At 36.9% G+C, this 25,207-nt stretch overlaps 5 protein-coding genes across 6 annotated transcripts; 3 read left to right on the top strand and 2 right to left on the bottom strand.

The window, feature by feature from the left end:
* The first annotated feature begins 1,598 nt into the window (after nucleotides 1-1,598).
* Nucleotides 1,599-5,996, top strand: LOC117634899 (cytokinin riboside 5'-monophosphate phosphoribohydrolase LOG7). 2 transcript variants are annotated; one of them, XM_034369177.1, is made up of 7 exons: nucleotides 1,599-1,825; nucleotides 2,819-2,916; nucleotides 3,726-3,756; nucleotides 4,001-4,100; nucleotides 4,349-4,419; nucleotides 5,162-5,305; nucleotides 5,708-5,996. In XM_034369177.1, the coding sequence occupies exons 1-7, from the start codon at nucleotides 1,718-1,720 to the stop codon at nucleotides 5,810-5,812; spliced, it is 657 nt and encodes a 218-aa protein (XP_034225068.1). In that variant the 5' UTR covers nucleotides 1,599-1,717; the 3' UTR covers nucleotides 5,813-5,996. The 2 variants fall into 2 exon arrangements, with proteins under 2 accessions (XP_034225068.1, XP_034225069.1); XM_034369178.1 differs by having other exon boundaries at nucleotides 4,367-4,419.
* A 1,653-nt stretch (nucleotides 5,997-7,649) lies between these two features.
* On the bottom strand, nucleotides 7,650-8,879 carry LOC117634356. Its single transcript, XM_034368433.1, has 3 exons — nucleotides 8,228-8,879; nucleotides 8,030-8,151; nucleotides 7,650-7,953 (listed from the first exon to the last, which is right to left on the bottom strand). Exons 1-3 carry the CDS (start codon nucleotides 8,544-8,546, stop codon nucleotides 7,891-7,893), a joined length of 504 nt encoding a protein of 167 aa, XP_034224324.1. The 5' UTR covers nucleotides 8,547-8,879; the 3' UTR covers nucleotides 7,650-7,890.
* Nucleotides 8,880-9,009: 130 nt separating this feature from the next.
* On the bottom strand, nucleotides 9,010-11,512 carry LOC117634355 (2-Cys peroxiredoxin BAS1, chloroplastic). The gene is made up of 6 exons (XM_034368432.1): nucleotides 11,144-11,512; nucleotides 10,967-11,048; nucleotides 10,792-10,871; nucleotides 9,877-10,002; nucleotides 9,654-9,767; nucleotides 9,010-9,503 (listed from the first exon to the last, which is right to left on the bottom strand). Exons 1-6 carry the CDS (start codon nucleotides 11,435-11,437, stop codon nucleotides 9,387-9,389), a joined length of 813 nt encoding a protein of 270 aa, XP_034224323.1. The 5' UTR covers nucleotides 11,438-11,512; the 3' UTR covers nucleotides 9,010-9,386.
* Nucleotides 11,513-13,071: 1,559 nt separating this feature from the next.
* Nucleotides 13,072-14,317, top strand: LOC117634646 (transcription termination factor MTEF1, chloroplastic). The gene has a single exon (XM_034368830.1). It carries the CDS (start codon nucleotides 13,225-13,227, stop codon nucleotides 14,242-14,244), a length of 1,020 nt encoding a protein of 339 aa, XP_034224721.1. The 5' UTR covers nucleotides 13,072-13,224; the 3' UTR covers nucleotides 14,245-14,317.
* A 2,527-nt stretch (nucleotides 14,318-16,844) lies between these two features.
* On the top strand, nucleotides 16,845-21,804 carry LOC117633937 (transcription factor E2FA). The gene is made up of 14 exons (XM_034367806.1): nucleotides 16,845-17,371; nucleotides 18,359-18,542; nucleotides 18,742-18,795; nucleotides 18,893-18,978; nucleotides 19,070-19,158; nucleotides 19,276-19,330; nucleotides 19,559-19,611; nucleotides 19,696-19,746; nucleotides 19,872-19,920; nucleotides 20,006-20,071; nucleotides 20,165-20,241; nucleotides 20,390-20,621; nucleotides 20,923-20,989; nucleotides 21,114-21,804. The coding sequence occupies exons 1-14, from the start codon at nucleotides 17,159-17,161 to the stop codon at nucleotides 21,248-21,250; spliced, it is 1,413 nt and encodes a 470-aa protein (XP_034223697.1). The 5' UTR covers nucleotides 16,845-17,158; the 3' UTR covers nucleotides 21,251-21,804.
* The last annotated feature ends 3,403 nt before the right edge of the window (nucleotides 21,805-25,207 follow it).

Here is a 25,207-nt window from a genome sequence, read left to right on the forward strand (position 1 = left end):
ATGGTGGCTTCGGCTGCATTGACTTTGTTTTAATGTTTGTGTGTTTACAGATTTCTCCACCAATCGTTGATGGATGTGTCTCGACATCTAGTCTCCACAACCATCAATTGCTTCTCAACTCCACGATTATCTCTTCCATCATTTATCCTCGATGACACTTATGGAGTTGAGGATGCTTTTAAAGTGTAAGTGTCACTTATTGCTTGGTTTATGGTAGTGTTCTTTGTAGCTTTGGTGGCTTGTCAACCACCATTTTCTGTTTGTAGCATTGATTACCAATTTCACTTTGACGGTTGTGATCTTGCATTGGTGGTGCAGCTTATGGGTTTTGGGTGGTGTAACATTTCCATGTTCTTTGTCTTAGGGTTTCCTAAGTTATTTGTGTGGGCTTTATGCCTTTTGTGAGTTTAATGACTGTAGCGAGCTTTATGCCTTTCGTGAGTTTAATGGTTGTAGTAAGTTTTATGTTGAATTTTGTTGAACTCATTTTGGGTTAAAGTTTTTTTATTTATCAAAAGGTATATTTTCATTAAAGCAAAATAATGAAACAGTACATTGACTTCAAACAGGGAGAAGAGTCATATTGTGGCATCATTAAAACATTGCCTTTAAAAATCCCCAAAGGAGGAAAATCCAGTCAAAGAAAAAGAGTACCACGACTCCTCCTGTAAAGGCAAAACAAAAGACTAGGTGTTTTCACAATATGTCGTCACGGGCGACCCCAACCAAGGTGGAGCGACATCCTCCCACACAAATTTAATCCCTTCTCTTAATTCCAATTTTGCCAACGAATGAGCCACCTGATTTCATTGCCATGGGTGGAACACAACATCCAAGACTGCAACACCTGATTTTGGGTTCATGTTGGTATAACTGGCTTTGACCTTCTATTTAATGAAACTCGATTCCAACAAAAACAAATAACAAATATTCATTTTAAATACATTGTATCTTGAAAAAGGAACGTACATTGTATCTCATATTTTTATGGAATTCTCAATAAATTCTAATGATTTTATCATAATCAAATTCTCAATAGAAAGTAAGGCTCATTTGGAAGTTATTTTGAGAGGACCATAATCACTTATAGAAAGAAGCACGTAATCAATACTTTTTCATATAATCACTTAAAGTGGCCAATTCAGAATCAGCCCCACAAGGATAAGTGATTTTCCATTCAAAATATTTCACATGTTCCCAAAAGAAGAAACGAAAATATCTGTTTTTGTTTTAGGGGTAACAAGTAATTAACCATCCACCCGAAACCCGAAGGGAATGCTGATGATATGCCACGCCCACCCACGCCTAATCTGCATACGCGTAATTTCTAAAATGAGCATGCGAAGCAGGGGATCACTGCTCCGAATTATTACTAAATTTCCATATGGAATAATATTTTTCTTCTCCTTGGAAAACAACTATCTACAATTCTATTATTATATTCCTCAATACATTAATGTATTTTTCTACCTTCCAAATAGAAAACGGAGAGCGGTAGAGCCTGTAGCCTGTAGCCTGTAGCCTGTAGCCTATATATAATATAATGTCAATTACTTGGCCAAGGCATTATATATTCATTCCATAAACAAATACTCACTTTGTTTTCATTCTCAACCATCCCCCTCCCTCATTTGATCCACAAAGATCATTATTCTCTCTGAGATTATAGAGAGAGAGAGAGAGAGAGAGAGAGAGAGAGAGAGAGAGACTGAGAGAGATGGAAGAGACAAAGTCGAGATTCAATAGGATTTGTGTTTTTTGTGGTAGCAGTTCAGGGAAGAAAGCCAGCTACCAAGAAGCTGCTGTTGAACTTGGGAAGGAGCTGGTAATTAACCTTGTCAATTCATTTTTATAATTTCCCTGTGCTTATTTCTTGGTTTATTTGCTTCTTTCTTCTTTATATTCACCCTTCTGCGTTCCATCCGTATGCAGCAAATTAGAGCATTCAAACACAAAAAAATGTTTCACAAAAGTTTCCTATTTGGTCTTATACTCTTTCTGAGATTCAGAAGCCGTTTTTGTTAACTTCATTTCAAAGGAAATTGGGCTTGATGCATTGTCTCCATTTAATTTCCTTAAAAAGAGCCTACATATGGTGCACAAATTCTTTCTTCCATTTCTTACATTTTTTTTCCCATTTGGGTTTACTTCTTGTTTTCTCAAGTAGTGGGGTGGGGGGGTGTGCAAGGTTGCGTGTTGTAACCAAACAAACGTTCAACGTGGGCTTATCATTGTTCCAGACTTGGAGCCTAGCATTAAGCCTGATTAGGGTTTATGTGTGGCATGAGAGAGAGAGAGAGAGAGGAGAGAGAGAGAGAGAGGAGGCAGAGATTGCTAGCTGTAACCTGTCTGTCAGTTGAGCAGCCTTCTTGCATGATCTGAGTTTTGATTTTTATTAAACCCTTTTTTATTTTTATAAAAATATTTAATATAATCAGTAAGTACTGCTGGTAGCTTTTAATTCTCCAGGAGAGGGAACCAAACGTGCTCTCTTGGTATCATGACTCTTTTAAGCGTGTTGTCTTCACAGGCTTCCATGCCCAAACCCCCCCCTCCCTCTTCTCCATGAGTTTTGTTTATGGGGTTCCATGACCATGAAATTTAATTATATTATTTTTTATAATAATAATTTCACTCAGTAGCCTGTTTACCTAGGGTTTTCCATTCATTCTTTCCACTGGGAGACATAGTTTTTATAATTGTTACCATCTCTTCTAAGTTTGCTCAATCAATCATATACGTATGTTTTAAAAATATTTTGTGATGAATTGGGTTTCTGACACGTGTTCCTGGGTTTGCATTTCGATGTGTTTTGAAGGTGGAGAGAAGGATTGATTTGGTCTATGGTGGTGGAAGCGTGGGATTGATGGGTCTTGTTTCTCAGGCAGTTCATGATGGCGGGCGCCATGTCCTAGGGTTTGTAATTTAATCTCTCTCTCTCTCTCTCTCTCTCTCTCTCTCTCTCGCATACACACCACACGCATAATACATTTGTACATGATGAACCTCTTGTCTTCATTAGGTTACACAAATGAAATGATTGGCCAGAAAAAGAACCCTCAAATCAAATGGGCTGCGTTTCCTTTCTTTATTTTATTGAACCACACCATGCAGATTAATCCCAATTATCTATGGAGTGGGTTCTCAAAGGCAGACAGATAACATAGGATCAAATGCTGCACCATATTATATAATCGAATTTGTGCATTCCCCTTTTCCTTGTGTTCTTCTTTTCCTCTGATTGGGTCTACAGTAAGTCTAAAAGTGTGTCCTTAGTCGTTAACTATGTTTTGGGGGCCTTTTTGCAGCAGCTTTGATCATCAGTTGGGTAAAAGCTAAACCCCTTTAAATTCTTACAATGTCAGTTTCTCTCTCTGCAACTTCCAGTTAGAAAGATACATAGAATTGAAAAGCTTGGTAAAAAATATGGAGACTTTTAGAAAGCGTGGAAGTTTCCACGTTAAACTGGAAAAGAGTGTCGTTGCTTTTTGTAAAAAGCCTGCCTACCCTGTTATGTAAGAACTCTTGGTCTGTTTAAAGCTTGAACACGTTCTATACACAACCGCAGCAAATTAATTTGGTCAATGCCCCTTGCTAGGTCGAAGGGGGTGGGCCCGAATTTCTGTCTAGTGCTTTTGATCAATTCTTTCAAGTGAGTATTTTTGTAAATTGTTTCTGTTATTATATAGAGCTTCACTGACAAATGTTCTTGTGGATTTTTGCAGAGTTATTCCAAGGACCTTAATGCCTAGAGAGGTACATCCCAAGACTTTAACTTTATTTTATTTTTTGAGTCTAGTCTAAAGTATAGTGGACAGGGTTTTTCACGCACACATACACAACTGATGCCATAGAGGTTCGAACTAGACCCCTTTGGCAAAGACTTTTATTTTATCCCATTTGTATATTGCAATTAATAACTTTATGTTTGATTTTGGGTGATGCATCTGTTGATCTTTACATGATTAATCAATGATGTGATTTGTTTAAAATATTGCAGTTAACTGGTGAGACTGTTGGTGAAGTGAGAACTGTCTCAGATATGCACCAAAGGAAAGCTGAGATGGCCCGTCAAGCCGATGCTTTCATTGCCCTCCCTGGTATGGATTTCACCCATCAGTCGGACATATTGCAAACGACGTGATAATTGAATGCTAAAGATAGTCGTCTATACGTTTTTGGGTGATTGTTAGTTGTTGATGTGTGTGAATCCAACAATGAGTCACACATACAACAAGAGTTGACAATTATTCAACACGCACGCACGTGAATGACTGTCCAAAGCAACTCTCGCAATTTGTTTTATTAGGTCCTCCTTTTGAAATTGACTTTAAGTTAATATGATCAGGTGGTTATGGCACTCTAGAAGAATTGCTGGAAGTCATTACCTGGGCTCAGCTTGGAATCCACCGCAAACCTGTAAGAAAATTACTCTAATATTTCTCAATCCTTTCTATAAAATGTTCTTGAATGGCGTAAATTAATTTATAAATCATTCCAACCCTTTAAAAGGAAGCAAGGGCCTCACATGATGCCATGTTTTGTGTTTGTTCAAATGTAGTTATGATCCTTGTAGATAATTGCTGCTGATGTCCCCAAATTTGCTACTAACCCAAGATTAACAATCAATTTCTTCACAATTAAGAATATTTTATCATCTCTCTTGTCTTCATTAATAGTTGTATGCTATGCCTTATGATAAATAAATTATTAATCATGTTTCTCAAGTACACGACTCTCTTTCATTCCATAATTCCATACAATTAGAAAGTGTCATAATATGTAGCGAATCAATGCATGTGGTTCTTAATTCTAATTCACATGGAAAGATAGCATAAGATTTGGGATTTTTGAGTCATAAGTCGTGGTTCATGATGATTAGGTGTTTGATTATTTTGAGGATCTCCGTTTGAATGGGAGAAAGAGGTTTTTTTATGGGCTTTTTCTTTTGTTTAATTTGATTTTAATTATTTAATTATTTAATTAAGCGGTTGTTGGTCAAAAGGAGGGTGGTGTTGTTGGTCACAAGACAATGAAGACTTAAAAAAAAAATTTAATATGTAATATGAAATATTAATTGTATGTTTGGAAATGGATATTGTTAGTTAATTGTTTGATTAATTAATTAAGTGGGAATTATTTTTGTTTTTTTTAATTTTAGGTGGGCCTCTTGAATGTGGATGGCTTCTACAATTCTTTGTTGAGTTTCATTGATAAGGCCGTTGATGAAGGCTTTATTTCTACTACTGCACGTCAAATCATCGTGTCTGCTCCAACAGCCAAGCAATTGGTCAGACAACTTGAGGTATTTTGCTTCATCTATATCATACAAAAGAAGAATATGATCATCATGATCAAGATTTAAAATTGAACGGACATGATTCATGTGGATCATTTCTATGAATGCAACTCTCTCAATTAGAAAAAGAAAGAACACTAGGACTTTGCTTACTTTTTTTTTTGTAGCAGATTATCATATTTTAGTGTTATGAATAATCAGATATTATTAGTATGCCAGTTCAGTTCAATCCGGTAAAAGAAAATTGGATCCGACCAAACCCTATGTGGTCGAACTTCACGACAATGTTGGGTTGGGGGCATTATGATATATATGAGCCTAATTATAGATTAGGGAATGCAATAACATCAAAATTGGTGTTTAAAACTTGATATGATTTTAATTTATGTCGGTTTTTGGTAATCTCAGGAGTATGTACCAGAGCAGGATGAAATAACATCAAAGCTGGTTTGGGAAGAGGTGGACAGAATAAATTATGTGTCTGAACCACGTGATGTGTTGGCTTTTGATTGATCATGCAATAGAGTCTCCTCTTTTTGGGTGTTTTGGGTTTCACAGTATATACGGTTCATATACGGTCTGACACCGTACATCTACATCAGCAGCAGTATAGGAACTTTGGGTCTTTTTGTAGCTGAGCCAGAAAAGGCTGAAGCACCCTCTCAAAGTCTCCGATATATAATATATATATTATATTTATCTTAAGGAAAAAAAAGGAAAAAAAAAAAAAGAAAAAAAAAAGGATGAAGGAAATGCTTATCATCCATCGGTGTCTCTTTTTGGAAAACTCTGAAGGAATTCGATTGAAGTTTCTTCTTGCTATATTGGTTTATTTATACTCTATCGATCCTTTTGTGACATGTATGGCTTCTGCAGTTTCTGCTCTAAATTTGTGAGCAAAATATTAGGAGAGTACTGGAAGATGAATTGCAATGGGAAATTACATTACAATACCCAAAAAAACAACAGAAAAAAATTGTGGGAATTAGTTGTATGATAAACAAAATTAAGCAAAAATTACATAATAAGAACTATTCTAGTTTTCAAAAATGAAGATTCGTAGGGACCAATCTCAACTGACTAAATTCATGTCTAATTTATGAAAAGTGAAATTCAAAAAGGCAGGTATAATGTCTTGTTCAGCTTGCCTAATTCACCTTCTTGGCATAACAACTAAATTGACAGAAGATGATTTGACTAACTAGTTCAAATAATTTTCGGGTTAATTTATAAGAAACGAGAAACATATGTTAGTTAGGTTTGTACTCTTAATAGCAGCACCATGACGGTGGTTGTTGTTATTCTTATTGCTGCGTTATTATAAAATGGTTTTGTCACCAAACTTGAGGACAGCTTGTTGATTGGGTTCTCACTTCTCTCAAAGGCCAGGTGGTGTGACCATGTGAGGCACATGAAGATTTTTAATGTCTAATTACACTTGATTAAATTGATAGATCTAATAATAGAATCCGAATCAGATCCTCACCCTCTAAGGTCAACTCAATATATATGCATAGTCAATAAATCTAAGGGTCGCCTGTTGTTGGTAGAAACAAAAATGAATAAACAGAATCAACTTTGCTGTAAAGTCACTGGATCTTTAGTGCATGATCAAACTGTCGTAATGTGAATGGCATATACCTAGTATCCAATCTTATCTGCAAATCTTTTGCTTAAGTTCTTCTGTCTAACATAGATAGTCTCTTAATTTGGTGGCGTTCTCTATATTTTATGATAAAGAGAATGGATAATAATCATGGTTGTTAATCAAAAGGGTGTACTTAGTCATCATAAGAGATTTGAAATTTACAAGTTTAATGTCATAAAGCTTGAGTTAAGTCAAGAAAAGAGATGGGTTAACACCCTTACTGAGTATAAACTCATGGAACTTTTTAACACAATCGTAAAGAGAGATTTGATCGGTGCATACCAATCAACGATTGTCAATGCACTTGGATTTCATCGGTGCATACCAATCAACGTTTGTTAGTCACCTGCATGTGCATGCATAGATGACATCGACGACAAACGCACACCAGCTAGCAAAATTCAAAATCCTAATCATGGTAGCAGTTGCAAATTTCTCCAATGACCCTCATCTAACATAAAAGTAAAATTATGTTTCCAGCCTGTAAGTTTAGTTGATTTGTTCAATTTTTAACCCATAAACAACACGCTTTTGAAAGATTGTTTTTTTGTTTTTTTTGGTTTCTTCCAGTCTTTAGCTAATGCAGTGGAAGTACTAGACAACAATATTGAATTTGAATCACATAATGCCTCTTTCTGTCTCTAGGGGGTCGTTGACAAAGATAAATACACAATCTTTTGTTTTTTTTTGGGTCAACCGATAAATACACAATCATATCTTCTTGTAGTTCTATATTCAGCTTATCATTGTAAATTTTCAGTCTGCCAATACAAAAGTTGCTGCTGTTTCTCTCTGTAAACAAGTTTAATAGGCTCATTAAATTGCTATTGTCTCCTTCTCACTCTAAAACTTGTTTAACTGAAATTCACAGAAATGATGAGCAATTTTGGGAAAAACCATGGAAAAGAAAAAGAAAAACCAGTGGGAATGGCAGTGAGTAGCTCTAAAAGTTTTCAGGGCTGTCATCCAATTGTTTCTCATCTTCTATGTCTACCTCCAAAATTTCCTGAGGAAAAAATGAAAGGACATTAATTTTCAGTGTGTAAAGATCAAAGTAATTTTCAGTGAGAAAACAAACTCACAGGGATCCTCTGCTTGAGATAATTGGCCAGTCTAGCCAGAACCACACTGCGTTCGTGCCAAAACCGGCCTTTGAGACTGATCTTCACATAGGGCCCGTCCAGTTCGGCAAGTTCAACTTGCCCTGCAAACCAAACCAAAAGCATTCTCAACATCTAAACTGAAACCAACACGAAATAACTAAAGCAAAAATTAAGCACCTGTCATGCCAACAGAAGTGTCAAAGAGCTGTCCAAATTCAATTCTTGCATCTGCCAAGACCTGTCTGATATTGTCTTCAGTTAGATCGAGAGGCTGTGAAGGCTGAAGTGTTGCTGCTGATATGGTTGAGAATCTCTTTCTGGTTGTTGTTGGGTTTGTACAGATCCTCAGCCTCTGGCTTTGTGTGTGGTTGGGGTTAATGGTTTTCAGGGTTTGAGTTTTGGTGATGTGATGACAAGTAATGGGGAGGAGGGCTGGTGTAGGGGTTGTTGATGTGATTTTGGGGTGGTTGTGATGAAGAACTGGTTTGATCTTCATCCTTCCTCACCCTTGCAAAGTTTTTCCTTTGATTGTCTTTCCAAAGGCAAGCTCCCGCTATGGATGAATCAAGACCAACCAACCAGTGGAGAAATGGATAAGGAGCAGTTTTTTAATGGACAGAATTCATTCATTGCCTGGTTCTAGTAGGTCTTAAATTGGGTTTTATGGGTAATTTCTGCTGAGGCATCTAAAACCATGGATGGGACTGAAACTAGAGGGAGAGTTATCCCAGTTTCATGTTAATCTGACTATTTAAGCCATCAAAATTCATAAGGGTTATTTGCAATAATGCAAAGCCATCAAATTGATAACTCAGATCTTGTTCATTACATATTTTCACTGGTAGGTTGATTGCAGTATCTTTTCCTCCCTTCAAATTCTGAATAAGATGATGATTTAAAGATTAGTTGCCTACCCTTTAAACCCCAACCAATCATCACAGCAGAAAAAGGGAAAGATATAGGAGCAAAGACGATTATTCTCTCCATCTTATAATTTACTTGGAAAAAAATACAATCATAGCCTCAGCCTGCTACCACGGTGCCAAATAAACTTTCCTGCTTAAAACCTACACACCATTGTAATTTGTAACTGCATTATTATGGTGCATCAAGCTCCTAGGCTTTTGACCCAGTTGGACCATATCATATGAACATTAACACGATAAAACGGCTGGGGTACTTGAATTCTCTGAAAATCTGGGTAAGTCCCATTCATTGGGTTTATTGTGACAGGCTGCTGCTCAAATTACCAAGAACTGAAAAAGACATTACACAAATACAAAACTCGTTTACAACTCCCTATCTGAATCCGACATAGATACGCAGTGTACTACCACTATATCGCGGAGAAGTACTCTTTGCTGAGCTTGGGGTCTGGCTTCATGGATTTCTCCCCAGGCTTCCAACCAGCAGGGCAAACTTCATCAGGATTGTCCTGAACGTACTGCAAGGCCTGCAGGATCCAACCCAGGCAAAGAAAAGAAGCGACAAAAAGCAATTAGAAAATGTAACAGGCAACACAACAACGAATTTCTCAGATATAAGGCAGATCTTGGAAACTAAATCATCCCATTTCTATCTTGGCCTTGATGAATATGTTTACCTGGAGCGTTCTCTTAGTCTCATCCACACTACGGCCAATGGCAAGATTGTTAATGGTGGAGTGTTGAATGACACCTTCCTTGTCAATAATGAAAAGTCCTCTCAATGCAATTCCCTATCACAGTGAAACCAAACTTCTAAGTAATCCAGATTATAACATCATTGAGTCCCCCACAAGTTTCTTATTCACTAAATTCAAAACCAATTATAATTAAATCTCATACCTGATCTGGGATCAGCACATCATAGGATTTTGAAATTGATTTGGTGACATCAGATATCAACGGATAGTTCAAATCGCCAAGTCCTCCTGACTTCCTATCTGTTTGGACCCATGCAAGGTGCGAAAACTACGAAAAATACAGTAAAAGACTAATATAAATTCATCTCGCAAACCCAAGAGTAATTCTCAAACCATTTTACATCAAGTAAGCACACATACATACGCCCAAATCAGATGTGCAAAACATCAAATACAGAAGTCAAAATAACCAAAAATTGGAGAAAATAAGCTGATTCACATCATCATCATCAATCATCATCAAGCACACAACCTTCTGATGTTGCCAGCCTTGGTGAATCCTTTTTATTCCAACCATAAATATCAGTTCTCCTAGTTCTTTTAATGTTACACCATCCTTTTTTTCTCGGTTGAATGCCCTTCTTGTCTGTAAGTGTTGTTCCTCCACCAACACTGGGAATTGGCATTTTGGCCCAAAATCACATGCATTGTTTGCCCCACCCACCCCAGGAGTCCAATTTCTGTTGGAAGTCAGAAAATCCGATGCATAAAAACTTAATTACTTGAACACACTTAATCTTGACATTTTTAAATTTCATCCCACGGTACAGACAGAATCATTCTCTCGTATCAAAATAATGAAGCATACATATAGTCCAAGGGGGAATTTAGCACATTATAATATGTGCATGCTCATTGACCTTTTGCAATATGGTGCAGCAGACCAAAACCTTGGACGAGGTTATAACACCTCTGTTAGCAGAATATTGACTTTGTTGTGTAATGTCTGGCAATGCATTATAAAAGAACAATGCAAATTAAAGAATTTTTTTTGAAACAAGGGCTTTTCAAAGCACATTATGATATTACAGATAGTGGGAAGCAGGAATGAACTTACCACACTGTCAACTGAAACACCCAAGATTTCTGTGTTGAGTTCCTCAAACTCAGCGTGACGATCGCTGAAAGCAGTGATTTCTGCAACAAGGGTCAAACACAGAAAACATAAGGAGAACTCAGCATCGAATAAAGATTGAAAATTTTGCAGAGAAATGTTGACGGTGAAAACAAACCTGTGGGGCAAACAAATGTGAAGTCCAGTGGGTAGAAAAACAGAATCACATATTTCTTCCCAATGTATTCAGAGAGCTTGACCTGAAATTCAAAAGCAAAGCTTCAGTTTCCACAAACCCAAAATAGAAATTACAGCATGCGATTGCAGAAAATGAACGAAGAGTTAAAGATTCGACCTTGATGAATTCCTGGTCGAAAACAGCCTCAGCCTCAAAATCAGGAGCTACGTTTCCAACCAGAGGAAGCTCATCCACAGAAGCTTTGACAAGGAAGGACCTTCTGGAATGAGCGCCCCGGGAGAGAGAAACCGAGTGGGCGACGCGTGGTAGGCGGAGGCCATTGAAGGATTTGGGGAAGGTTAGGGTTTGGGAGGTGGGCTTGGAAATGGAGGAAGACGCGACGAGAGGCGTGGATTTGGAGGAGAAAGCCCTAGATGGGGTTGAGGAAATGAGAGCGGTGGAGGCAGCCATGGTTTGTTGAGAGCTCACCCACTCAGTCACTCACTGGTCGAGAGTCAGTGTGAATGGGCTGAGAGTCTTAAGGTGGAGAAAAGGTATGGGACAGTGAGAGGATAAGTAGTGGTTGGAGGGTTTGGTGACTAGGCTGAACCGAACCGGCCAACCGGGCTCCATACATTTGGGGGAATCGGAAATCTAGGTAACTAAATATAATAGGGTTATTCGTTTTATTACCCCATGAACTTAGACCTACCTGATTTGTATTTGAGTCCCTTAATTTTTAAAATCGTTCTCATGGTCCTTCAACTTCAGTTTCGTTAGGACAAATGGTCATGCCGTCAATTTTGTTAACTTTTTAGTTAAATACAGGGGTAAAATGGTATTTTATATTTTTAAAATTTTAAAATGATTAAAATATTAATAAAATATTTAAAACATTATAAAAAAATACGAAAAAAAAAATTCAAGTTTTTAGGAATAAGAACTAATTTTTAATTTTTAGTTTGACTGAGGACAGGAATAAGATTTTTTAATTTGTAGTTTTACTTTTGGGGTGAAATGAATATTCAGAAATTAAAAATTAAAAATAATACAAAAATATCATTTAACCCCTACATTTAACATAAAAAGTTAACAAAATTAACAGCATGATCATTTTTCCTTACGAAACTAAAGTTAAAGGACCACGGGAATGATTTTGAAAATTGATAAACTCAAATGCAAAGCGGGTAGAAATTTAAGGGCTAATAAAACGAATAAACTTTGTGTGTGTGTGTGTGTGTGTATTTTGTGTTTTTTGAGTTGGCATTGTTATATGGTTTGGGCCTTCATTTGTGGAATTTTATTTTTTGGTTAGGTCCTTTGGGTAGTGGGAAAACATATTAGGATTATGTTAGGTCAATGGTCCGTTTCTCTTGGTGCCCTGCGTTTGAATTCTATGTAAATGATCGAATTTAACACCATGATTAGGATGGGTTTACTATCCATCTAGGATTGACTTTGGGGAAGTGAGGAAGTTTTGGGGCCCCATGGTCGAAGTTTGCTAGGTAGAATCTTGTACCTTAGCACTTTGAGATTCTTAAATGGGGAAGCAATTTGGACCCAATTGTAATTGATTTTACTTTTTCTTCATTATGTTGTCCGATTGTGAATCTATACAACACATTATAATAAATAGTCTTATTTTGCAGTCTAGCATCATAAACATCCTATGCTAAGATGATTATGAAGGTTTGAAAGAATTGAGACTTTTTGGATAAAAGAACATTTCCCTTTAGTGAGTGAAACTGAAAAATTTGCAAATCCTTTTGAGACTGAGTATAGTGGATCAAACTAGAGTTATTCCAAGGCTCTTAGATGACGTCATATATCTTAATTATTGGATCAAACTAACCAATTTGATCCAACAATTAAGAAATTGAACTTCATCTAAGGGCATTAAATAAGCCCTCACTATAACCATAGAATTCTTGGAGTATAGTAATCAAATTTATGGGTGTAACCAACAACTCCCCCTAGAATTGGCATTGTAAGGTCCAATAAAATGGGCTGGCCCAATAAATTTCCTTCCTTTTTTTCAGAAAAATTACTGATTATATATTTTTTTTGGGTCAAAAGATAGATTACTGATTACTCCCTCACCAATCACAATCTCCACAATGATATTGCTTGGAGCATTTTAAGCCTTATCCTCTACCCACCCCACACCCCTTTCTCCTTCCTCCCCTTCTCCCCAAAACAACACTTCTACTACTCATACCCAGCCATGACCAGCACCCAAACCACACCCAAACAACCAAATGCAAGAAACCCACTTCCTCACCACCACCAAGCAACCCTTTTTCTCCTCCTACTCCCACCCCAACCCCAAACCCCAATCCCTCTCTTCCTCTCACCATGACTCTTTCCACTCTTTACACCCCCAAAACCCAAAATCCCCCCACTTCCCAATCCTCTCCACCAAAACCACCCTCTCCCTCCCCCTCCAATCCCTCAAGCCACCCTCCTCCCCAACCCCCCACTCAGACTTCCAGGAAAAAGTCCTCTACCTAGACTCAATCGGCCTCGACTTCTTCTCCTTAATCAACCACCACCCTCCGATCCTCTCCTCCCCTCTCCCCCACATAAAATCCACCGTCCATTTCCTCCTCACCTCCATCGGCTTCAACTCCCCGGAGCTGCGCCGCCTCATTGGCATGTGCCCCGAAATCCTCTCCTCCCGAGTCGCCGAAATCGTCCCCGTCCTCACCTTCCTCCTCCGCGAGGCCCGCGTCAACGGCTCCGATCTCCGCCGCGTCCTCAATCGACGCCCCAGATTGCTTGCCTGCTGCGTCAAGACCCGCCTCCGCCCCACCCTCTACTTCCTCCAGAGCATCGGCATTTCCCAAGTGAACAAGCACACCTCTCTCCTCTCCTGCAGCGTCGAGGACAAGCTCCAGCCCCGAATCGACTACCTCGAGAAAATCGGGTTCTCTCGCCGAGACGCTCTCTCCATGTTTCGGCGGTTCCCGCAGCTCTTCTGCTACAGCATCGAGCAGAATTTCGAGCCGAAATTCAATTACTTCGTGGTGGAGATGGGGCGAGACTTGAAGGAGCTCAAGGAGTTTCCGCACTACTTCTCGTTCAGCTTGGAGAATCGGATTCGGCCGAGACACCAGCGGTGTGTGGAGAAAGGGGTTTGTTTTCCTCTGCCTGTTTTGTTAAAAACCAGTGAGGCTCGGTTTCGGGATAGGCTGGAGATTTTTTGTAATTCTTCCATCCCTTTCAGAAATTCTCCTCTGTGGTGTACAAATTCGATTTCTGATGATTTGGAAAAATGATAAAAATAGGTGGTCTTTTTAACATTTTGTTCGAATTTTGGGGGATATATCTGAAAATTAATTTTGAGGAGTACCATTTTCGAAATACCCAATTGAATTTGGGGGGTGGTTTGGAGATTTCTCAAATTTTAGGAGAAGTTTAGGTAAGAATTGTAGAGGTGTTTTACTATACATTGTACAATAATACTAGAGGTATCATACTGTCATATAACACAACAATTGATATGAGAATATGTCATTTGCTAGTAATAAATGTGGTTGAAACTTGGAAGTGGATTGATAATGAACAAAATGACACTAGTATTGAAGGAGATTTCAAGTTCAAATCATATTGATTGATTGCACTATCGTCCCAACCTCAAATGATTCTATGAAATTAGTTATAGTAATCTTGTAAAAACATTATAAATTCCTCTTAACTTCTTTAAATGCCCCCTTTTCTCGTTGTAGTCTATTTCATGCTCATGTTAAAAAAAATTTAATTGCATATATTTTGTTACTATGAATCAATGAGTAGAGAAAAAAAAAAAAAGGTTTATAGAATTAGGGATTTCCTTAAAAAATTATGTTGATTTCTCATTAAAAAAGAGAGTTTGAAATTTTAAAAATGTTCACTTTTACTTAATTTCTTAACTCCGCCTCTGTCGCTCGCTGGTTAGCTAATAATCAAAATATTTGTTACATAGTTAAGTTTTCTTGTGTAAATAAAAATTACTAGGTTTTTCTTTGTAACTAAAAAATGCAAATGACCCACTGCTGTAATGGTTTGGAGCAATTGCTCCATTAGGCAAGGTCTTGAGTTTTAGTCATAGCATCTGTGTAGTGTGTGTGAGTTTAGTATATTATCGCATCTCTTATGGCCAGTTTGATATTGTTGTGCTGTGAAAATAATCGTTGTCATATTTGCTATGAGATAAATCAGTTGTGATAGAAAGCAGTTTGGCGTTTGGTAAACTTTTTGTTAAAAGTGTTATTGGTACTGAGTTCCGCATAATCACAAAATGATTGCCGCATAATTATTAAACCCAGCGCCTCTTCAAAACTGATTCCAGCATAATCAGAAAATAGGGTGCTTTCCCTTATAGCTATTTCTCATAGCAATTTTTAACAATAAGTTATTTATCATAATTTATCAAACAGGCTGGACTTCCCAAAAATTTTAAAAAATCACTTATCACCCCAAATAAGCAAAGTCAAACGGGTACTTAATAAAAAAGGTCATAAAAGAAAAACCTAAGTCTTTGTATTTATTTATCAAATTAGGTCTTAATAAAGAATTATCACGGTTAAAAAATATGATCTCATCTAAGCTTCATATATAAGATCCTCACTATAGAAATCTTGCTTAATAAAACAACTACTAAACAAACTTAGAGAGGTTATGAGATGAGGATAGGGCCCAAAAGTACATCATTAGCATAAAAACTAGGCCGAGCTTGGTACGGCCTATTAACAGTCTCTGGCCAGACTCTGACCTAGCTGACCCATGGAGAATGGGCTGAATGATTGCCACGTGTCGTGGATCCAATAGTAGTAGCACCAAAGTTTATGTAAATTGTGGTCACCCGAATTTAGGGTTGGAGAGGAGCTGTGAGAATTGAGCCTGAAATAAAATCATAATTTGTTTAAAGACAAATAAAGGCGCGGATCGGCGAGTCTTCTTGTATTTTTCGTTTCTTGTCTTTTCTATTAGCAGCTTCGACTTTGGCCCCATCCTTTTGGAATAATTCCAAACAGGGCATCCAAATATATTGTTTTTTCCAACAACTCTATTCTTCTTTTTTCATTCATGCCCTCCGGTTGATCTCCTTTTTCATTTGTAAATTAATGAACATTTTGGCATACGGATATTTTTTTTTCAAGAAGTAAATATACATTTCCATATCCTCTTCTGTTAAAAAAATAAAATAAATTATTAAAGTTGTTTCACTACTTATCATCATCATAATCACCTTTGAATTTTTTCTATGGTGTTAAGTCATGGTAAATTTTTATATAAATATTTTCATATTGGAATGAGGGCTCCCGTTTAAGCTACGCACAGGATCCTAAAAATTTTAAGACCGACCATGACTAATATTATATGTATATATAAAGCAAACATGTCAAACAATGAAACATTAAAAAACCCAAAACAGCCCTTAATTAGATAAAGTAATATGATACAACAAATTAATATAATGAAATTAAAATGATAACACAAATATCATTAAAATAAAATGAAAAACGCAAAACCCACTTTCTTAATGTGCCACTTATCCCACTCCACCACCACCCATCTTCCTCTCTTTCTTTTTTTATTTGTTTTAATAATTAATGCTAATATAAAAAACACATAAAAATTTAAAATGTATATCAATTTTTCAATAAAAATCAATTGGCATGCACATAAGCGCGTGACAAGAGGTTAGTTTGTATCAAGCGCGTAACAAGAGATTAGTATGTATCAAGCGCATGCCAATACTAGTTTGTATAAATAATTACACTTGATAAAAAGAAGTTGGAGCAGTGTCAATTTGTAAAACTTACCTCTCATCAGGGCAACAACACAATTATGAAAAATACAAGGGTCCAAAAAAGGAAACCAGTTAACAAATTAATTTTTTCCGCCGTGTTCCCTCCACATCTATCCGAAACTAAAAATTCCCTCCCTTCCCTCGTTTTCTGCTAGCTCTTTCCCTAACCCCCTTAACCCACTTTCCCTCTCTAACCCTCACTTTCTCTCTCTAACCCCTATCTTTCTCTCTCTACCCACTCCGGATCCCATTTCGCCTCCCCATAAACCCTAAACCTCCTCCTCCTCCCCTCTCGCACCGATTCTCTCGGTTCCCCAAACCCTAAAGATCTGTCTCTCCTTCACCGATCGTCTTTGGCAATCGGAAACCGCCGATAGTTCGAGCCGGTCGATCCCTCCATGTCCGGCTGCGCTCGAGCTCCCAACCGCCAACCAACGCCGGCGACGGCGGCCACCGCCGGCGGCACCCAGATCCTGCCGCCGCTGAGGCGTCACCTCGCGTTTGAGTCGACGAAGCCGCAGCCCTTCCCTCCGGACAATTACCATCGATTTGCTGGAGGTGTTCGCAGAGCTGGTGACCAAGAACCTGAAGCTATTCATGTTCGATCTCCTGTGAGTTGTTGCCATCTCACGCATATCTGCGTGTCTATCTCGCTGCGTTGCTTTGTTTTGGGGAATTGTGTTGTAATTGCTTGAGGATTTGATAATTGTGGTGAGGAAGATGGTTAGATGCTTTCAGAGTGCTTGTCTGGATTTTTGGCTGAAGTGATGGTTTGTGTGTTTAGGGTTTCTATGAGATTGGTATCAATTTGTAATAAGAAAATTGTGATTAGCTCATCAGTGCTATTTTGTAGGTAATAAACCCCTATTCTTCACTTAACGCTAAGGTACTGATTGTTAAGATATTTAATTTGGTTGTACTTTATCTATCAACTTATTGCAATTTTGTAAGTTAGGCTAACAATAATAAAATCATAAGTTTAGCTCATAATGCAACTTGTCAAAGTGAAGAATTGGGAATGTTCGTGATGAGGGAAAAACTGAGATGTGGATATCTGATATGGTGCTTGTGTATCACATTATACTGCGTTTCCTAATCTGCTAAGAAGTTACGGGTGTGACTGTAGGTTTTCGAGTTGTAGTATTTGGCTCCTTTTTGGAATCAATTGTTGCTCATGAGATGTGGTAATTTCTTGAGAAGATTGCATGATGCTTATCTTTTATATGTTTAGCACTTGAAAACAGGTGCATTTGTGCTCTGTGTGTTTGCAGTGATTCTATCCTTATGAGAGAGAAAGATATATCATATATGTCTGTTTAGTAATCTATCTTATTTTTTATTTATTTAAAAAGAATAACTCCTTATTGCTTTGCCCATTTACCTTGACGTGACTGTCAACTATGCTTAGTGGCAAGAAATTTTTCCCATTTCATCCTTGTGGTTACATCCTCCACCCTCCAACTTATCTTAATTGATTTTCAATTTTTATCTCGTACATACCCTTCATTATCTAATAGATCCACTATAGTTGTGCATTTTAACTAGCATGGTTTCTAACTTGCCTTGTACGTATTGTTACCTTTGCTGGTGTTTTTCAGCAACTTACACGGAAGGATAATAATGAAGTTGAGTACAGTGATTGGACAAGCAGTCCTGGATATACTAATGTCGTTCAGAGTCCCCTTCAGACTCCCATGTCTACAAAAGGGGGAAGGATAAACAATAGGTCAAAGGCTTCAAAGGGCAATAGATCTGGGCCTCAGACACCTGTGTCAAATGCTGGTGGGAAATTTTCTTATCTCTTAGGTTTTTTTTGCTTGACTTTCATCATTTCTTTGGCCTAACTCAAACAAATCACCAAGATAAGCTTCAATAAAAGTTTAGTCCATGTAGGGTGCACATCCTTTTTTTAAAGATTATATTGTTATATAGATAAATGAATTTTTCTTAATCTAATTGGATACTTTCTGTCAACATGCAGGCTCCCCTTCTCCTCTTACTCCAGCTGGCAGCTGTCGTTATGACAGTTCTCTAGGTAAACCTTGAATGAGTTCTTGTTTTCTTGTAATACTGCCAGTTCTTACGGCTGTCAAATGATGTCACTGTGAGATAACTGTACTCAAACTTTCCAGGTCTGTTGACAAAGAAATTCATCAATTTGATTAAGCATGCAGAGGATGGAATTCTTGATCTAAACAAAGCAGCAGAAACTTTGGAGGTAACCATTTTCTGTCGTTATACATACATATGAACGCATATATTATCTGCATTTGGGTCTGTACTGATTGAAAGGTTTGCAAATGAGACAGGTTCAGAAGAGGCGGATATATGACATTACAAACGTCTTGGAAGGCATAGGTCTAATTGAAAAGAAGCTCAAGAACAGAATACGTTGGAAGTAATCTTTGATTGTTTATTCCAAAATTTCCTTTCTTGTGTCTAAATTCAATTCAAGCTCTAATACAATTTGGAACACATGGGAACTTACGCAAGGATGTGTTAAATGAATGATTAGGGGATTTGATGCTTCAAGGCCAGGGGAGTTGGATGGTGATCTCTCTATACTACAGGTATTTAAATGTTGCAAGCTCTTGTCATGCAAAGACCAGGAGCTTATTTATTTATCCATGTTTGTTATCTTTTGAATCATCACGAGTAAGCTTCTTCTGTAGTAATTATAGATCTGCAGATTTTAGCTGTCTACATTGCTGTGAAATCCCTGGTGCTAAAAGGAAACAATGAAAATTTAGTGGCTTTTCTAAGAGATGGACTTTCTAAGTTGTGGCTTTGTCCTGCAGGCAGAAGTTGAAAACCTATCCTTAAAAGAGCGCACATTAGATGACCAAATAAGGTTTATGCCATTGATCTTCTTTCTGAAATCAATTTAACTATCTTCAAACTATCGGAAGATGCTGATGCTTTTGCACTTTTGCAGAGAGATGCAGGAAAAATTGAGGGATTTGAGTGAAGATGAAAACAACCGAAAGTAAAATCTTCTTGTTCATCAATATTTCTGATTATTTTCTTGTTCACTTGTTTTGTTTATATTATTAATTACTTGCTTCTGTGTATACTCGTACGTTTTTATGGTACCTTCAACTTGTACTCTAGGTGGCTGTTTGTCACTGAAGAAGACATCAAAGCCATACCCTGCTTCCACGTGAGTATCATGCATCACTTCTAACTCTTTGTTCTATGATGGTTTAGTGGTTTCCATTAAACTACTCGTGCCTTTTCTTTTCCAGAATGAAACCCTGATAGCAATTAAAGCTCCACATGGAACCACCTTGGAAGTCCCGGATCCTGATGAAGTAAGTCAAGAACCTATATTTGTTTCAGAAGGCACATGCTCTCTTTTCCTTTTCACTTTGGTACAATTTTGATTCTCCTTCAATATACACCAGGCAGTTGACTATCCACAGAGGAGATACAGGATCATACTTAGAAGCACAATGGGACCCATTGATGTCTACCTTGTCAGGTATTGTTTCCTTCTTTTTTTGGATGAAATAACTACATACGTTTATGGTCTTTCTTCAATTGAATAGGACCTGCTTGTTTTGCATGTTGAATGGGATATCCTGTTGTTTTTATTTATTTATTTATCTGTGTTTATTATTTGATTTTAGTCAATTTGAGGAGAAGTTTGAGGATATAAATGGCGCTGAGCCACCTGTGAGTTTCCCAATTGCTTCTGGTTCTGGGTCCAACGAACACCCAACAACAGAAGTGATCACTGTGGAGAGCAGTGGAAAGGAAATTGAACCTTGGGTGCAACAGGCTGATCAAACGTGCTCTGATATTAACACTTCTCAGGAGTTTGCTGGGGGAATGATGAAGATTGTCCCCTCTGATGTTGATGTAAGTATAGTTATTTTGACCAATTTCTTTTGTTTAGTAATTGAAAGCCAAAAAAAAAAGCATAATTTCAAGACTGAAAGTCGACTATCAAGGATAAGAAATCAGTCAGCCTATGGATTTTAGCTATATACTTGCAACCTTTTTCAGATTAATAGAGCATATGGAGTTCCGTATGCTCGTGTAAAATTTTTTACAAAACCATGAATATTCTCAACAATGTATATGTTTATAATTTGGTAAATCAAATTTCTGGCGGACAATGTGTGGATTCTGGTTGAATACCTTGTTGTTACTGTTGCAGAATGATGCAGACTACTGGCTTTTGTCTGATGCTGAAGTTAGCATTACAGATATGTGGAGAACGGATTGTATCCTTTTTCAAAGATGTTCCTCTTTTTGCTTTTTACCCTTGCTACTCTTTCAGTTCTTTTCTCTTTGACGATTATTATCAAACTGTTGGAGTAATCAGTTCCTTCACCATGACAACTATAGCTGGTGTTGGATGGAATGGGGCAGACATTCTACACTCCGACTTTGGAGTTCCTGATGTTAGTATAACAAGGCCACAAACTCCCCCATCTGGGATTGCTGAAATTCCACCTCATGCTGTTAACTTCTCTCAAAGGTGAATTGTGTGACTAGCTATCTGTAGAAATTTCATGTATCTACCCCATCGGAGGCTTCCATCTCTGTCGATTATTGCATGGAGATGCCAAGTAGTTGCTTGATAAATGAACACCGGCGAAGCTTGTGGAAGAAGCTGATGGACGACAAGCTGGGAATTATTGTTATACTGTACAGTTCAGTATGTCTTTGACCCCTGTTGTAGGAATAAAGAGTTAAATCATAAAACTTTATAATTGGCGGATATTCAGCAAGGAATTGATTATTGAGGATGGCGGATGAAATAATCGCAGGCTATGCTACATACGGGAGGAAGTAATGCTGAATCTAAATTCATAATCTAAGGTTGTATAATGCATGCTCATTGTTTAATGCATGTATACCATGGGGTTCTGTTTGGAATCCTTGTCTGTAAATTCTGTGATTTTAAACATGTTGCAGGACGGGCTTGCTAGGTATTGTCAAGGCAGCCAAGATTTCTAGCCCTGAGTTCAATCTTATTTATTTTCTTGCGAATTGTTGACACCATTTTTTTTAAATACGTCACTTTTACTCGTTATGTTGCGTTTCATTCAAAACTTTTTTACTCTATAGTTTAAACTTTGAGGATCTAAGATGTTGGCTTGTATCTCCATTCTTTGTTAATTTCTTTAAATAATTTTTGGCCCTTTAAAAATTAAGTAGAATAGGATGAAAGAATATTGGTAATTTTGTCTCAGACAAAAAAGGAGTGGTACTTGTGTTAAATATACTAGAGCGTGGGCCAATTGCTTTTAATTTTTTAATTTTTTAATTTTAGAATTAAAAAAGATAATGTGGAGTTGTGCTCCATAAAAATAGGACTCATTATCTGATTTTGTTTTTTCAATTTAAATTTTGTTTAATATAAAAAGTGTGAATTTAACACATTATCCTCATTTAATTAATAATTTCAATTCTTAATGTTTGCATTAACCAATGATATTTTCTGGTGTTTCGAATATTTCACTCTTTTTCTTCTTTTGCGTTATATATAGTAGCCCTGACCTCTCTGAGCGTTTGTCAATTGGTTTTGTTTTTTTTAATTTTTTTTAAAATAAGAAAAATATAAATTGACCATTATTATCCTCATTTAATTAATAATTTCAAATTTTAATATTTGCATTAATCAAGGGCATTTTTTAGTATTTTGAATGTTTAACAATTATCTATCTTTTGCTTTATATATATAGATAGATAATCTAATGTGCACGTATTAGAAAATAATCTCCAAAACTAAACTTGAGGAAAATTTCCAAGCTTTCTTATTTGGACAATTACCCTTTTTTAAAAAAAATAAAAAAAATAAAGAATGCATGATGACCTCTTCTGTTAATTTTCCTTTTCTGGGATTTTGCTTAGTGAGAATTGGTGTGGCATCTAGATGTGCAGATATGACAAACTAGTTTTTCATTCTTTGAATATAATAACATACGTACTGAAAATAAATTTGAAGTGACTTTTTCGTTCTCTTCTTTAACAAGCAATAATCTCATGCAATCAGGCAAGTAGCTAGAGATCTCATGCAATCAGGCAAGCAGGTTGAGAAATCTAGTAACCACGCAGATGAAATGATTGACCCGAAATTCGAAACGAGTAACCTAACCAGATGTCACTCTAATTTCCTTAGGTTCCTCCTAAGGATGGCCATGCTTTAACTGACGGCTGGAAACGGATTGCGCGGAAGGAGAATTTCCAGGCCGTGAGATTGTGCATCTCTGGGCTTACATAGACGAGAAGGATGACATCGAGTTTACTATGCATTACAATTATAAGAAATTTGGGATCCTTAGGTTCCTCCTAAGTTGTTCTTCCTAAGTTTTTCGTGTCATTAGGGTTTTATAGTTTCCTTGAAGTTTTTCAAGAATTTAGTTACTTATTGGATGAAGGTTTTTGAGATCCTTAATTACTTTCTTCATAAGTTTTTTGTTTATTATATGATTTTCACTTCCAATCACAAGGCCATTAATTACCATGTACTATCTATGTTGTTTTGTTTGTTCATCTTTTCACGTTGGGATTACGGCAAAGTCTCTCTTCTAGTCGAACTTTCCTTTAAGATTTTCCAAAAGAAATTAATTAATTTTGTGGTCCATTTGGGCTCCAAAACATGGTGAAGACCAATTTCACTTGAAATTGGATCGAGTATGGTTCTTACAAGAAGAAAAATACGCAAATTGTGCATGTACATAGAACACAATAGAAATTGTTAATTTTTTAAAAAGAAAATAGTTGCGAATTGGGTCTAGTGCAATAGAAAAGGGTCTTCATTTGCATACATGTTCGAACTCCCATGACACCTTGGTAATGTGTGTGAGATCCCCTTCCCTTATAATTTAGATTATCACTTGTGTTAAAAAAATAAAATAATGGAGAATGCTAGCAAACTTCTCTCTAACCTTGTCTTTTAGACCTTCTCCCTTTTCCTCATAACATCAGTCACTTTTCTTATACTTAAAACAATATCATTAACCTTCTCTTTTGGTGAAAATTTCATCGTTACTTTTTAAATTTATTGTCAGTTGAACTTTGAGGATCTGAAATGTGGTTTGTATCTTCGTTCTTTGTTAATTTCTTTAAATAATCTTTTGGCCGTTAAAAAATTACTTGAATTAGGATGAAAGAATGTTGTTAATTAAATAAATAATTTAATATGCAGATTTTAGAAAATAAAAAAAAATAAGTTTTGGGAAAATTCTTGTTCATTTGTTTAGATTTAGTTCTTATGATGGTAAGGTGAAATTCTCCATTGGCTTGAAAACCATTTGTGGTCAACAAATCAACTTTCTTTGGTGTGCGAGCGTGCCACTGTTATCAGTCAATACCCTAACAATCTTATGAAAAATAGATAACTTGCGTCCCAAGTTACTGACTTTAAACAAGTGATTGTGAATTTGGGTGAGGAATATCTCATAAGTAGGTTCTTTTCTTGCCTCAAACTGGTGAAGACTTCACAATTTCTCACAGTAAAACTAGTAGTTTTGGCCAAAATGAATATTGAAAATAAATCATACTGTTTTAAATAGAACTGTCTATTACACAATTTTTTTTAAAAAAAGGGAAATGCCACATCTGAAAGGACATCAGAACAGTGGGCTTCAATTTCTGCTTGGATTGTTGCCTGTGATTCAGGCTGGGCTGGATATATTTGTGCTGGATTCAAACGTCAGCACCTTTAACTGATGAGGTTCAGCTGGAAATCGATACCAATGTTGAGATTGGCAGAGCTTTAATCTATTTTAGACATGGAGAGGCTTGTTGGATGGGCAGAATTGAGATCTCTTCAGTCTGGATGGGGTTGGAAGTGGTTGGATTGACGATTGCTGACCTGGAGCTGCACTTCAGTACATGTTCTGCTTGATTATGAATCATCCAAGAGCTATTCTGGCAATTCTAAGAGATCAAGGCATCTCTGTAAATTTGTTGAGGTTTTCATATTATGAAAAACCTGAGTTCTGCTTAATTCGCCTATGCTAAACCAAATTCGTAATGAGAGAAATCTCGTCTTCTTAGTGAGCTGCTTCTTTAAGTTGAACCTGAAGTCAGAAACCTGAGTTCTGCCTGTTTTGTTAGAGACTGGATGTCTTTTGTAAATAAAAGAGCTTGATTGCTTTCGAGTATGAAGGCTTTTGAGATTGTATGATCTTGTTTTAGTTTGTCAGTATGAACGAGAATTTTTGTTTTGATTGAATTTTTGGCTGTCCTTTATCATGTTCATCTCCTCTCATATTTATAGAGAATCTGAATGAGGGTTTATTCCTTAATATCTGGAGGAAGAAATAATTGAAAGGATTCCTTGTTCCAGTGCGAAAAAGGGATAGTGGTTTAGTCTAACAAAAAACCCCCATCAAAAGTTAGCTTTCATGATGATCAGTTTTGATCTCCTGTCAACCAACTCTCTTATTTCTTGTTTATCTCTTGTAAACCCCACTTGCCCTGATGCA

Source organism: Prunus dulcis, chromosome 7 (assembly GCF_902201215.1).
Source record: "Prunus dulcis chromosome 7, ALMONDv2, whole genome shotgun sequence".
NCBI lineage: Eukaryota > Viridiplantae > Streptophyta > Magnoliopsida > Rosales > Rosaceae > Prunus > Prunus dulcis.

Coding starts and splice junctions, on each gene's coding strand:
- LOC117634899 (XM_034369177.1), top strand. CDS start 1,718: ATGGAAGAGACAAAGTCGAGATTCAATAGGATTTGTGTTTTTTGTGGT. Junction 3,757..4,000: donor GGACCTTAATGCCTAGAGAG/GTACATCCCAAG, acceptor AAAATATTGCAG/TTAACTGGTGAGACTGTTGG. Junction 4,101..4,348: donor TGCTTTCATTGCCCTCCCTG/GTATGGATTTCA, acceptor TAATATGATCAG/GTGGTTATGGCACTCTAGAA.
- LOC117634356 (XM_034368433.1), bottom strand. CDS start 8,546: ATGAAGATCAAACCAGTTCTTCATCACAACCACCCCAAAATCACATCA. Junction 8,152..8,227: donor CACTTCTGTTGGCATGACAG/GTGCTTAATTTT, acceptor TTTGGTTTGCAG/GGCAAGTTGAACTTGCCGAA. Junction 7,954..8,029: donor ATCTCAAGCAGAGGATCCCT/GTGAGTTTGTTT, acceptor TTTTTTCCTCAG/GAAATTTTGGAGGTAGACAT.
- LOC117634355 (XM_034368432.1), bottom strand. CDS start 11,437: ATGGCTGCCTCCACCGCTCTCATTTCCTCAACCCCATCTAGGGCTTTC. Junction 11,049..11,143: donor TCGACCAGGAATTCATCAAG/GTCGAATCTTTA, acceptor TTTGAATTTCAG/GTCAAGCTCTCTGAATACAT. Junction 10,872..10,966: donor CACATTTGTTTGCCCCACAG/GTTTGTTTTCAC, acceptor CCCTTGTTGCAG/AAATCACTGCTTTCAGCGAT.
- LOC117634646 (XM_034368830.1), top strand. CDS start 13,225: ATGCAAGAAACCCACTTCCTCACCACCACCAAGCAACCCTTTTTCTCC.
- LOC117633937 (XM_034367806.1), top strand. CDS start 17,159: ATGTCCGGCTGCGCTCGAGCTCCCAACCGCCAACCAACGCCGGCGACG. Junction 19,331..19,558: donor GTGATCTCTCTATACTACAG/GTATTTAAATGT, acceptor TTTGTCCTGCAG/GCAGAAGTTGAAAACCTATC. Junction 20,990..21,113: donor AGATATGTGGAGAACGGATT/GTATCCTTTTTC, acceptor TGACAACTATAG/CTGGTGTTGGATGGAATGGG.